Source organism: Aethina tumida, chromosome 5 (assembly GCF_024364675.1).
Source record: "Aethina tumida isolate Nest 87 chromosome 5, icAetTumi1.1, whole genome shotgun sequence".
In the NCBI taxonomy this organism is placed as follows: Eukaryota; Metazoa; Arthropoda; class Insecta; order Coleoptera; family Nitidulidae; genus Aethina; species Aethina tumida.
In genome coordinates this window covers 2,890,027-2,905,042 of record NC_065439.1, presented here as the reverse complement: position 1 = coordinate 2,905,042, position 15,016 = coordinate 2,890,027, and the positions used below count along the sequence as shown (strand labels likewise).

General features: G+C 31.4%; 2 protein-coding genes across 3 annotated transcripts in view; both read right to left on the bottom strand.

Moving 5' to 3' along the window:
• Positions 1–342: 342 nt before the first annotated feature.
• LOC109601602 (testis-expressed protein 9-like) lies at positions 343–1,561 on the bottom strand. Its single transcript, XM_049967839.1, has one exon. It carries the CDS (start codon positions 1,356–1,358, stop codon positions 495–497), a length of 864 nt encoding a protein of 287 aa, XP_049823796.1. The 5' UTR covers positions 1,359–1,561; the 3' UTR covers positions 343–494.
• Positions 1,562–1,936: 375 nt separating this feature from the next.
• LOC109601603 (UNC93-like protein) overlaps positions 1,937–15,016 on the bottom strand; it is a 31,942-nt gene continuing 18,862 nt past the window's right edge. For both annotated transcript variants that reach the window (XM_020017851.2, XM_020017852.2), the window contains exons 3-7: positions 12,592–12,878; positions 3,331–3,604; positions 2,923–3,082; positions 2,331–2,598; positions 1,937–2,270 (exon numbers count right to left, since the gene is read on the bottom strand). In XM_020017851.2, coding sequence (XP_019873410.1) covers positions 1,993–2,270; positions 2,331–2,598; positions 2,923–3,082; positions 3,331–3,604; positions 12,592–12,878 — 1,267 coding nt within the window. In that variant the 3' untranslated portion in view covers positions 1,937–1,992. The remainder of the gene's footprint in view (positions 2,271–2,330; positions 2,599–2,922; positions 3,083–3,330; positions 3,605–12,591; positions 12,879–15,016) is intronic.

Below are 15,016 nucleotides of genomic sequence, written 5' to 3'. Positions count from 1 at the left end.
AAACTAGTAAGACAATTGCACATAGTGGTGACAGATACCTGTAATATTAACACTAGTAGTTTCGTAGGTACGTCCTAGATGGCGCCAAATTAACACAAACGATTTTAAAGATTGAAACTAATCAAAACGTATCAAAAACAAAAGTAATGACGTACTTATGCTAATTACAAAAATTAAATAAATTTTAAACAAATTCTGTTGATTTGTTGATGAATTATTTAAAAAGAACGCCACCTTTTGTTAGTACAGGAAACTGTTAGTATTCAATAATAAGAAGAAGGATTAATATCACGAAGAGCATATGTTATGGGGGCGACATCTGCTGTGTCATACAAAAAACTGTTATATACAAAAAGTTTCTATTATATTTATTCATCTGATTTCACATAACTTCTGACATTCATAAGAAATTTAATTATTAAAATACACAATAATAAATGCAAACATATTAATAAGTGACTTGTCCAAAACTAAATAAAAATTGTAGGATCAACTTAAGCAGTGACGTTCCAGTCGAGTAACTTAAGGTACATGTGATGGGACACTTCGGCAATTTGGGTGGCTTCGATGTGCATCTTCTGCTTCTTCAAATTGTCGATCAAAAGTTGTTGCTTCTTAAACCCCTCATGCAAATCCGCTTTGTTCTTGTCTTTGTTCTTGATCACAGCTTCAAGTTCCCTAATTTTCTTCTTGTGATTCTCGTTCGTTGACTTTTCGTGTTCCTTGACCTTCTTCAGTTCGTTTTTGTATTTGTCAGCTTCGCCCGTGAAGTTGTTGAGTTGTATTTCCATGGCGATGATCTCCCCTTTTAAAGTTTTGACTTCGCGCTTGAGGGCGACGTTGTGCTTCTTCAGTGAGTGCATCTCCCCATCCCTTTCGGCTATTGTGTTGTTCAAGTTGCTTATCATCGTTTCGTATTTGGTGGACATGTTCCTGTCACTCACTGTGCGCACCAACATCCTCTTCCTTTCTTCGTATAGCTTGACGTTTTCGTTTTGTAGGTGGTACAGTGCCTCATCCTTTAAATTACATTCCTGATGTAATTTACTTAGGTCACTTTTAAGGGTTTTGATGTAGGTGTTGAAGTAGCACAACTTGGCTCTGAGATTCACGTCGTCCACAGACGCCGGAATGTTCAAGTCTTGCAATGTGATAACGTCGTCGTTACATTTCACGAAACTGTTATCACCAATTGCGTTATCATTTATTATTGCTTTAGGGCAAAATTTGCCCTTCAAAATCTCATCCTGCAGCTTCATTACATCGTCCACCTTCTTCATCAACTCTTTGGTTTTGATCTCGAGCTTTTGGTTCTCCTTGTGGTATTCTTGCTCCTTTTTTAAGAGATCTGGTTCCATTTTGCACGTTTGGGGTCGCTACACTGGCATTTTAATAATTGGAATTTTCATCGAAACAGCAAATTTAACTTTTAACTTTTAACTCGTCAATTTACTTTTAGTAATTTGGATAAACTTGTCATAATGACATTTGTAATCTTAATGAAACTTTTTCATTTTTGTACAATATGCAATTTGCAAGTACATACTTGTCCGAAGGAAGCTTTAAAAGCTTTTGAGTCAAATGAAATTACAGATGTCTCTCCAAGTACAACGACTTGACAACAGTATTCTGTAATGTGTTCTTGGAGGATTCCTGCTACCGACTAAGGGATGGCGCCACTTGTCACAAAATTTCAAATATGTATTTTATTAAACTTATAATAATGAAGAAAGTTTGTGCATGTAATAAAACAAAGATTATAAATATAGTTTTATTTAAAAACATGCACAATCATTAATTATATACATAATTCTAAAAGATTCATGGAATCTTCGGTACTCTTACTTAGTTTCTTATAAAAAACTAAAATCATATTGATTTGTCTGTTTATGATTTTCATTAATAGATTATGTCAGGAATAAATAATATAATACTCTGCAATTATTAACTAGTTTCTTCGGTGTCTTTCATTCTTCCCAATATCACAGTTAGTCATTCAGCAACTTCACCAGATTTAGCCCTGTTCTTCACCAACGTAAATTCTCCTTTGGAGGCATCTTCCCCTTCATCTTGTTTCTTGCTTTTCAGCATCTCAATACCGGTGTAACCGCTGATGCCAATCAGCAGCAAGCCAAGCAACAGGTACAACTTGATGTGGGTGCACAAATACGGACTGTAGGCGTAAGTAATGACGGATCCGGTGCTCTCCCACAACCTGAAATTACTGTACGCCGCCTCCTCTTTGCCGGGGAACAAAATCCCACTCAGCGCTGCAATCAGAAATTGAACGTTAATAAATGATCAGGAAAGTCGTTTATCCGGCAACTCACAGTTAATTTGAACGAGCCAGACCGCATCGCAGATGCCCCACAGGCCGGAGATGACGAAAAAGATTAGTTTACCGTCGGGCGTGGGCCGCCAGACCAGCAGGGTGACGATCAGGGCGACGTGGAGCGAGAGCGCGAAGCATATCACCGGATTGCGTCCGGTTATTTTCACTATACTTCCGGTGAAAATGGCCGCCAGCCCGTTGCAGACGCCGAAGCATATCATCACGAAGCCGATGTTGCTGATGCCCCAGCCGCAGGAGACGAACGCCTGGAATGGGAAAAAAGTGAGCCTCATTCGTGTCGGTGGTGATGGACCGGATGTGTCCCTTTTATCGGTTGTGTGAGTCGTAATTGTTTTTGTCGTGGCCTTTAATCCTTTCATTTTGATGGACCTAATGCCCTTTGACTGATCGAGAACAGCCAGATTAAAAGCTTATTGAGTAACAGTGGGGCTAGACCAGGATGAGGAAAAAAGGAGCTTAAATTGGAGGTTAGACGCTACGTTGTTGTGAAATGTTATACAATGTTGAGTTTATTCAGTAAATCTAGACTTATCCCAAATCAATCCGACCAAGTAATAAAAGCAACTTACGGCGTTGAAATCCGCAGCTATAAAAGCTTGTTCGGCCCCGATGAACATGGTAATTGGTAAAATTAATAACTGATAAGGATTGGCCAGTTGTTTCATAGTCACGGCCAGCAACTTGAATCCTGACAGTCCGCTGCCGCTGCCCTTTCGACCTTTGCCATAACTGAAAGGGAAAACACTCATTTAGTTGGCCATAACCTATAAATTTGTATCTGTTAAGATGGCGTCTTAGTTTATTTCAGAAAGTACTGATTAATGGCTTTGTTTCTTGAGTCACACAACTAATTATTGCAGTGATGACTTGAGTAATTGATACTTCCACAAGCTGGATATTATCCGTAATAACATAGGCAATATTATTGAGCCATATCCAATTTCCCTCCAATATCATAGTTATTAGCACCCACCTACCGTTTCATGGAATCGACCCCGAAAGCCACAATCATGACGGCTGCAAACATGCAGGCCAAATAGATGCCGGTGATCAGGTTAATTTTGGCGGCGCTCGGCGGCTCCAAGTTGGGGTTGGGGGCCTCGGCTGCGGCGGCGGGACAAAAATTGGCGCCACATACATCACCGGGATCGGTTTGTGCGAGCTTAGTCAGATTCGCGAACAGGGCGGTGGAATTGAAGGGTGTCGTTTCGTTGGCGGGTGCTGGTTCCGTGCCAGTGCCCGATGACAGTACTGCGGAGTGAAGAAAAACATGATTTATACACACCTTAGACGTTCTTCGGCATTAGTCTCGGCGTTACATGAAAGGTTAATGCAGTGGAAAATTGCTGAATGCAATTCTAAAAGATCAGTTACAAGTAATAACTCTTATGTTGAAATTTATCTCAGCAAATCTATTTTACTTGTTTACGATATATAAGAATTACAATTTTTCTATATATTTTTTGAAAATTTCAAATAATTTATAATGAATTTATTTACTTCAGTAAAAATATATCAGAATCTTAATATGTGGATTAAATTTCTACATCTATTTTATCCATACACATATAAAGAACGTTCTCCAAACAAATTAATGGCTCAGGAGAAAAACTTAACCTAACTTAATCTAACCTAACCTAATATTTTATGAATTAGTTAAGGAAAGTTATATAGAACCATTTTCTCTGTGTATTTATTGAAAATTTCATGATAATGTACAAAATTATGTGACTTAATAGAGAAAGTTATTATTTGAATTGTTTTACTATTTTTTCTATTGAATACTTCAGAATCACTTATAATGAATAAATTACGACTTCTATTTTATATTTATAGGAATTTTAACCTAACTAACCTAACCTAACTTAATCTAACCTAACCAAATATTTTATGAATTAGTTAAGAAAAGTTAAAGACTGTCTGTGTAACTTATATAGAACCATTTTCTCTGTATATTTATTGAAAATTTCATGATAATGTACAAACAAATATAATAAATATTATGTGACTTAATAGAGAAAGTTACGATTTGAATTGTTTTAGTATTTTTTCTACTGAATACTCCAGAATCACTTATAAAGACCTTAACCTACCTAACCTAACTAACATAACCTAACTTAATCTAACCTAACTAACATAACCTAACTTAATCTAACCTAACCAAATATTTTATGAATTAGTTAAAGAAAGTTAAAGACTGAATGTGTAACTTATATAGAACCGTTTTCTCTGTATATATATTGGAAATTTCATGATATTGTACAAACAAATATAATAAAAATTATGTGAATTAAAGGAGAAAGTTACGATTTGAATTGTTTTAGTATTTTTCTAATGAATACTTCAGAATCACTTATAAAGAATAAATTACGACTTCTATTTTATATTTAATGGAAATTTAACCTACCTAACCTAACTAACATAACCTAACTTAATCTAACCTAACCTAATATTTTATGAATTAGTTAAGGAAAGTTATATAGAACCATTTTCTCTGTGTATTTATTGAAAATTTCATGATAATGTACAAAATTATGCGACTTAATAGAGAAAGTTATTATTTGAATTGTTTTAGTATTTTTTCTATTGAATACTTCAGAATCACTTATAAAGAATAAATTACGATTTCTATTTTATATTTATAGGAAATTTAACCTAACTAACCTAACCTAACTTAATCTAACCTAACCAAATATTTTATGAATTAGTTAAGAAAAGTTAAAGACTGTCTGTGTAACTTATATAGAACCATTTTCTCTGTATATTTATTGAAAATTTCATGATAATGTACAAACAAATATAATAAATATTATTTGACTTAATAGAGAAAGTTACGATTTGAATTGTTTTAGTATTTTTCTAATGAATACTTCAGAATCACTTATAAAGACCTTAACCTACCTAACCTAACTAACATAACCTAACTTAATCTAACCTAACCAAATATTTTATGAATTAGTTAAAGAAAGTTAAAGACTGAATGTGTAACTTATATAGAACCGTTTTCTCTGTATATATATTGGAAATTTCATGATATTGTACAAACAACTATAATAAAAATTATGTGAATTAAAGGAGAAAGTTACGATTTGAATTGTTTTAGTATTTTTCTAATGAATACTTCAGAATCACTTATAAAGAATAAATTACGACTTCTATTTTATATTTGAAGAAAATTTAACCTACCTAACCTAACTAACATAACCTAACTTAATCTAACCTAACCTAATATTTTATGAATTAGTTAAGGAAAGTTATATAGAACCATTTTCTCTGTGTATTTATTGAAAATTTCATGATAATGTACAAAATTATGCGACTTAATAGAGAAAGTTATTATTTGAATTGTTTTAGTATTTTTTCTATTGAATACTTCAGAATCACTTATAAAGAATAAATTACGACTTCTATTTTATATTTATAGGAAATTTAACCTAACTAACCTAACCTAACTTAATCTAACCTAACCAAATATTTTATGAATTAGTTAAGAAAAGTTAAAGACTGTCTGTGTAACTTATATAGAACCATTTTCTCTGTATATTTATTGAAAATTTCATGATAATGTACAAACAAATATAATAAATATTATGTGACTTAATAGAGAAAGTTACGATTTGAATTGTTTTAGTATTTTTTCTACTGAATACTTCAGAATCACTTATAAAGACCTTAACCTACCTAACCTAACTAACATAACCTAACTTAATCTAACCTAACCAAATATTTTATGAATTAGTTAAAGAAAGTTAAAGACTGAATGTGTAACTTACATAGAACCGTTTTCTCTGTATATATATTGGAAATTTCATGATATTGTACAAACAAATATAATAAAAATTATGTGAATTAAAGGAGAAAGTTACGATTTGAATTGTTTTAGTATTTTTCTAATGAATACTTCAGAATCACTTATAAAGAATAAATTACGACTTCTATTTTATATTAAAAGGAAATTTAACCTACCTAACCTAACTAACATAACCTAACTTAATCTAACCTAACCAAATATTCTATGAATTAGTTAAGGAAAGTTAAAGACTGTCTGTGTAACTTATATAGAACCGTTTTCTCTGTATATTTATTGAAAATATCATGATATTGTACAAACAAATATAATAAAAATTATGTGAATTAAAGGAGGAAGTTACGATTTGAATTGTTTTAGTATTTTTCTATTGAATACTTCAGAATCATTTATAAAGAATAAATTACGACTTCAATTTTATATTTATGGTAAATTTAACCTATCTAACCTAACCTAACCTAACTTAATCTAACCTAACCTAATATTTTAGTTTGAATTAGTTAAGGAAATTTAAAGACTGACAGTATAACTCATATAAATCTATTTTCTTCTTTAATTTGAATTGAAAAATTTATACTAACACAATAAACAAATATAATAGAGAAAGTTAGGATTTGAATTGTTTTATTATTTTCCAATTGAACACATCATTTACAAAGGAGAAATAAAACAAAAATCGTCTGCATCAGAGAAGTTGTAAATCTCTATAAATCGTTCCAGTTGCGATTTGCATTATACACCTTTGTTCAACAAAATTGACAACAAATAAAGGATAAAGTCTTGACTAGTTCGTAGATAATGAAATTTCCCAACTGCAAAGGCAAAACTTGAGAGATGTTCAATTTATACAGTTTAGCTTTAACTTGGCTTCGAATACCTGTTTAATTCCACTTACTCGATTTAATCATTGATTTATTGGAGTATTCAGTTAGTTGTTAAACTTTACTTATCTGAAAGAAATATGCTATTTTACGTAAATACTTTAACTTAAGTACGGCGAATAGTTACATCGTAAATCCGTACGTAAAAAGCCACGAACCGAGTTCCAAAACCGTACTGAATAAGTTATCGACGTAACAAGATTTGTAATGCTCCACCAATTTATTGGTATATTCAAATATCGTTTCATTGTGTCAACAAGTTGAACGTAGACGTATAAAGAAGTGGAAAAGTTCACTAAATGGGCCCCAAAAAAACCCTAAGTACTTCGATTTCATTTTTATATTTCATAAGTGAGTTGAAGAAGGCAGTCAAGTCGACTAATTTGACACGGCTCTTTGATGTCTGAACTGACAATGAACACTGTGAACATAAAATGTGCACCGGTGTATTTATAAAAATTACTTTTTCCATCCGATGCTACGCTGGAATTTATTTTATTGCGTTTTATTTCGCGTCAAACAGAGGGAAACGTAATAAAACATGAAAATAAATTATTCGTGTTACTCGAATTTTATTTGCTGTTTCAATTCGTGCATAAAATTTATGGCTGTTTTTGTTAAAGTTACTCGCAATTAGTTGTATTATTTGAAACCGTTTAGTGTGAAAGAATTGTACAAATTATTGTCACAAAATAAACTGGTTATAAAAAATATCAAAAAGCTTCAACTAAATTAATAGGACAATAGGAAGAGGAAGACTTCTACAGAGGACAGGACTCAATCATAATATGGATTAAACTTAGGCCTTTCAGCTGAAAGTGTGGCCAACTTTTAGTATTTACTCATTAATTAGTCAATTATTCAGCCACTCAACCATCCACCTAAAAATTTAAAAAGAAGAAGAGGAAGACTTCTACAGAGGACAGGACTCAATCATAATATGGATTAAACTTAGGCCTTTCAGCTGAAAGTGTGGCCAACTTTTATTATTTACTCATTAATTAGTCAATTATTCAGCCACTCAACCATCCACCTAAAAATTTAAAAGGAAGAAGAGGAAGACTTCTACAGAGGACAGGACTCAATCATAATATGGATTAAACTTAGGCCTTTCAGCTGAAAGTGTGGCCAACTTTTATTATTTACTCATTAATTAGTCAATTATTCAGCCACTCAACTATCTACCTAAAAATTTAAAAGGAAGAAGAGGAAGACTTCTACAGAGGACAGGACTCAATCATAATATGGATTAAACTTGGGCCTTTCAGCTGAAAGTGTGGCCAACTTTTATTATTTACTCATTAATTAGTCAATTATTCAGCCACTCAAATATCTACCTAAAAATTTAAAAGGAAGAAGAGGAAGACTTCTACAGAGGACAGGACTCCATCATAATATGGATTAAACTTAGGCCTTTCAGCTGAAAGTGTGGCCAATTTTTATTATTTACTCATTAATTGGTCAATTATTCAGCCACTCAACCAATCACCTAAAAATTTAAAAGGAAAAAGAGGAGGACTTCTACAGAGGACAGGACTCAATCATAATATGGATTAAACTTAGGCCTTTCAGCTGAAAGTGTGGCCAACTTTTATTATTTACTCATTAATTAGTCAATTATTCAGCCACTTAACCATCCACCTAAAAAATTAAAAGGAAGAAGAGGAAGACTTCTACAGAGGACAGGACTCAATCATAATATTGATTTAACTTAGGCCTTTCAGCTGAAAGTGTGGCCAACTTTTATTATTTACTCATTAATTAGTCAATTATGCAGCCACTCAACCATCCATCTAAAAATTTAAAAGGAAGAAGAGGAAGACTTCTACAGAGGACAGGACTCAATCATAATATGGATTAAACTTAGGCCTTTCAGCTGAAAGTGTGGCCAACTTTTATTATTTACTCATTAATTAGTCAATTATTCAGCCACTCAACCATCCACCTAAAAATTTAAAAGGAAGAAGAGGAAGACTTCTACAGAGGACAGGACTCAATCATAATATGGATTAAACTTAGGCCTTTCAGCTGAAAGTGTGGCCAATTTTTATTATTTACTCATTAATTAGTCAATTATTCAGCCACTCAACCATCCACCTAAAAATTTAAAGGGAAGAAGAAGAAGATTTCTACAGAGGACAGGACTCAATCATAATATGGATTAAACTTAGGCCTTTCAGCTGAAAGTGTGGCCAACTTTTATTATTTACTCATTAATTAGTCAATTATTCAGCCACTCAACCATCCACCTAAAAATTTAAAAGGAAGAAGAGGAGGACTTCTACAGAGGACAGGACTCAATCATAATATGGATTAAACTTAGGCCTTTCAGCTGAAAGTGTGGCCAACTTTTATTATTTACTCATTAATTAGTCAATTATTCAGCCACTCAACCATCCATCTAAAAAATTAAAAGGAAGAAGAGGAAAACTTCTACAGAGGACAGCACTCAATCATAATATGGATTAAACTTGGGCCTTTCAGCTGAAAGTGTGGCCAACTTTTATTATTTACTCATTAATTAGTCAATTATTCAGCCACTTAACCATCCACCTAAAAATTTAAAAGGAAGAAGAGGAGGACTTCTACAGAGGACAGGACTCAATCATAATATGGATTAAACTTAGGCCTTTCAGCTGAAAGTGTGGCCAACTTTTATTATTTACTCATTAATTAATCAATTATTCAGCCACTTAACCATCCACCTAAAAATTTAAAGGGAAGAAGAAGAAGATTTCTACAGAGGACAGGACTCAATCATAATATGGATTAAACTTAGGCCTTTCAGCTGAAAGTGTGGCCAACTTTTATTATTTACTCATTAATTAGTCAATTATTCAGCCACTCAACCATCCATCTAAAAAATTAAAAGGAAGAAGAGGAAAACTTCTACAGAGGACAGGACTCAATCATAATATGGATTAAACTTAGGCCTTTCAGCTGGAAGTGTGGCCAATTTTTATTATTTACTCATTAATTAGTCAATTATTCAGCCACTCAACCATCCACCTAAAAATTTAAAGGGAAGAAGAAGAAGATTTCTACAGAGGACAGGACTCAATCATAATATGGATTAAACTTAGGCCTTTCAGCTGAAAGTGTGGCCAACTTTAATTATTTACTCATTAATTAGTCAATTATTCAGCCACTCAACCATCCACCTAAAAATTTAAAGGGAAGAAGAAGAAGATTTCTACAGAGGACAGGACTCAATCATAATATGGATTAAACTTAGGCCTTTCAGCTGAAAGTGTGGCCAACTTTTATTATTTACTCATTAATTAGTCAATTATTCAGCCACTCAACCATCCATCTAAAAATTTAAAAGGAAGAAGAGGAAGACTTCTACAGAGGACAGGACTCAATCATAATATGGATTAAACTTAGGCCTTTCAGCTGAAAGTGTGGCCAACTTTTATTATTTACTCATTAATTAGTCAATTATTCAGCCACTCAACCATTCACCTAAAAAATTAAAAGGAAGAAGAGGAAAACTTCTACAGAGGACAGCACTCAATCATAATATGGATTAAACTTAGGCCTTTCAGCTGAAAGTGTGGCCAACTTTTATTATTTACTCATTAATTAGTCAATTATTCAGCCACTCAACCATTCACCTAAAAAATTAAAAGGAAGAAGAGGAAAACTTCTACAGAGGACAGCACTCAATCATAATATGGATTAAACTTAGGCCTTTCAGCTGAAAGTGTGGCCAATTTTTATTATTTACTCATTAATTAGTCAATTATTCAGCCACTCAACCATCCACCTAAAAATTTAAAGGGAAGAAGAAGAAGATTTCTACAGAGGACAGGACTCAATCATAATATGGATTAAACTTAGGCCTTTCAGCTGAAAGTGTGGCCAACTTTTATTATTTACTCATTAATTAGTCAATTATTCAGCCACTTAACCATCCACCTAAAAATTTAAAAGGAAGAAGAGGAAGACTTCTACAGAGGTCAGGACTCAATCATAATATGGATTAAACTTAGGCCTTTCAGCTGAAAGTGTGGCCAACTTTTATTATTTACTCATTAATTAGTCAATTATTCAGCCACTCAACCATCCATCTAAAAATTTAAAAGGAAGAAGAGGAAGACTTCTACAGAGGACAGGACTCAATCATAATATGGATTAAACTTAGGCCTTTCAGCTGAAAGTGTGGCCAACATTATTTACTCATTAATTAGTCAATTATTCAGCCACTCAACCATCCACCTAAAAATTTAAAAGGAAGAAGAGGAGGACTTCTACAGAGGACAGGACTCAATCATAATATGGATTAAACTTAGGCCTTTCAGCTGAAAGTGTGGCCAATTTTTATTAGTTACTCATTAATTAGTCAATTATTCAGCCACTCAACTATCTACCTAAAAATTTAAAAGGAAGAAGAGGAAGACTTCTACAGAGGACAGGACTCAATCATAATATTGATTTAACTTAGGCCTTTCAGCTGAAAGTGTGGCCAACTTTTATTATTTACTCATTAATTAGTCAATTATTCAGCCACTCAACCATTCACCTAAAAAATTAAAAGGAAGAAGAGGAAAACTTCTACATAGGACAGCACTCAATCATAATATGGATTAAACTTAGGCCTTTCAGCTGAAAGTGTGGCCAACTTTTATTATTTACTCATTAATTAGTCAATTATTCAGCCACTCAACCATTCACCTAAAAAATTAAAAGGAAGAAGAGGAAAACTTCTACAGAGGACAGCACTCAATCATAATATGGATTAAACTTAGGCCTTTCAGCTGAAAGTGTGGCCAACTTTTATTATTTACTCATTAATTAGTCAATTATTCAGCCACTTAACCATCCACCTAAAAATTTAAAAGGAAGAAGAGGAAGACTTCTACAGAGGACAGGACTCAATCATAATATTGATTTAACTTAGGCTTTTCAGCTGAAAGTGTGACCAAGTTATATGTGTATTCTAATCATACTGAAGGCTATTTTCAAGGAAATGAAAAGCTTCAGCTGCTGCCAGTCAAGTCAGGTACTTCTGGGTCTCTTGTAAACTTAGTTTTGAACAAAAAGCTTGTTCCTTAAAGAAATTAAAAACGTGCGGATTTAAGTAAATGCAATTTGCGTATCTAATGACTTTGTCAGTTCACTGGATTCGCCAGAAATGAATAAGTAAAAGCAAATTCCACGATGGAAACGTTGTCTTCGACAACTTAAATGGACTTCACTAATAGAAATTCAAATCCAATCAGGACGAGAACAATTAATTAAGATGAATGTGTTAATCACTTATTCCGGAGAGTAATGAAAATCGACTTTTTTACATTAATAGTCATTAATTAGGTCAAATTAAATTACGACCCACTTTCGTCCATTATGGCACCTGTCCGCCTTTGTCCTGTGTCCTTTTCAAGAACTCGTTCAGACAATTTGACCACATTAATTTCAGCCGGGACACCTCTTTAAATTGCCTTTAGTCCTCCGTTGCTCACTTATCGTTTGTCCAATTAACTTACTGACACAACTCAAGCAATTAAAGCATTTAATATTGGGTTGGATTACTAACAAAAACTCACCTGCGGAACTAATCAGGTTGCCCCACACTTGGGAGAACTGATAGAACATAAAGAAGACGCCGAAGAACCTGGTGACAGCTATGTCTGAGCTCATTCCGGTCAACTTGGAGTAAGCTTCGGCGATTACGGTTAGGTAGGTGCATTTGGCGCACCACAGGGGGCCGCCACCAAAACCAACGGCCAGACCACTGGGTATCATCGTGTAAAACTTGGGGTAGAACTGGGCGGCGATGAAAGGCATGTAAGTCACGAAGGAGAGGGCTATGGTCCACTTTACACCCAACCATCTGGAATAAATTTATGATTACTGTTCCAATTATCGATTGAGCTTATTTCTTGTACATGAGGCAATAAATTGGTTATCCCAATAAAAGCTTCCTGATGCGTTTTAAAAGTGCACAGCAAATAAAGATAAATGATGGCGACGTTTCGGTCTTACAAAGAAAAATAAATGTGTGGCCAAATTTAAAATGCAGTTGCCTGCACAAAGCTCGAATTGAAATAGATGTCGATTTTAACTGGAGCATCCGTTTCCGTTATTCCTTGGGAAGCACCAGAAAAAATATTGGCCGGATTTAAACGTGTATTACTGATGCCTGTTTTAGTTCATTAATGAAAGTTTCACAGTAAAAATAGTTCCCCCAACTTCAATTTAATTAATTCACCTCGGAAAGCTCTTAAAGTTTGATTAACCGGATGCATTTACATCATAACAATTTTGTGAACTTAGCTACTTCGATTCAATTAGCTGTGATTTGAGGAAAACTATTAAAAGTTACCCCTTGCCCAAGTTGACTGTTTGCTCCCGATATTTTGCCATTGAAATCAAATTGCGGCCGCCATATTGAAATTTCAATTTAGCGGAACGGAAATTTATTTTATACATTAGCCGGAGACACTCGGCACTAACTGATGTAAGCACAATGGGAATTTAAGTCGGTATTATTAAATTGGGGGAAGTGGGATTAAGGGCACGATCAAAGGAATTGTCTTACATTGATACAAACTTGTAATTAACGGTAATTGTATTATTAAATTTTCGAGATTAATCTGTTTAACGTGTGCGTGTGTACTGTGAACGAGAAGCTGTGACACTGTCTATTGTATTACAAAGCTATTTCCATTTATTATTGTAAGTAAAACGTATTGATTTATTGTAGACAATGTAATGGACTATTTGCTTTGATATGTCAGGCTCAAGTTTCATATGCATATTGTCTGTATGGTTATCGTAATGTGGGATAAACTGTGCATATTAAATAAACTGACTTTTCCACGTTATTACAAAGAATGCATTTGTTAAATAATTTATACTGCAATTGAATGTCTCATATATTTGTATATATTATTATACAAGTTATAAATGAAAGCTAATGCTAAATTTATTTCTGTATTTTATTTATTAAAAAATTTTATTGATTGCAAGTAAAATTTTCAAGGTTATACATTATTATTAAATAATAGTCCCAATTAAAAATAAATTGAAATTCAATAGGACTGATTTTGATTATATGATTACAAGTTTTTCAAGGTAATACAATAATCACTAAAAGTTAATTATTGTCATTCTAATTATTAAATGACAAAAGTTAAAAGAATATATTTTCAACTTATTTTATATTATGTAATTTTTTATAAATGTATAAAATTTTATATATTTTTAACATATATTATATATTATATATTATATATTATATATTATATATTATATATTATATTATATATTATATATATTATATATTATATATTATATATTATATATATATTATATATTATATATTATATATATTATATATTATATATTATATATTATATATTATATATTATATATTATATATTATATATTATATATTATATATTATATATTATATATTATATATTATATATTATATATTATATATTATATATTATATATTAATAATATTATATATTATATATTATATATTATATATATTATATATTATATATTATATATTATATATTATATATTATATATAATTATATATTATATATTATATATTATATATTATATATTATATATTATATATTATATATTATATATTATATATTATATATTATATATTATATATTATATATTATATATATATATTATATATTATATATTATATATTATATATTATATATTATATATTATATATTATATATTATATTATATATTATATATTATTATATATTATATATTATATATTATATATTATATATTATATATTATATATTATATATTATATATATATATTATATATTATATATTATATATTATATATTATATATTATATTATATATTATATATTATATATTATATATTATATATTATATATTATATATTATATATTATATATTATATATATTATATATTATATATTATATATTATATATTATATATTATATATTATATATTATATAT

What these genes read in the sequence shown, in the direction of transcription:
- LOC109601602 (XM_049967839.1), bottom strand. Translation starts at nt 1,358, where the DNA reads ATGGAACCAGATCTCTTAAAAAAGGAGCAAGAATACCACAAGGAGAAC.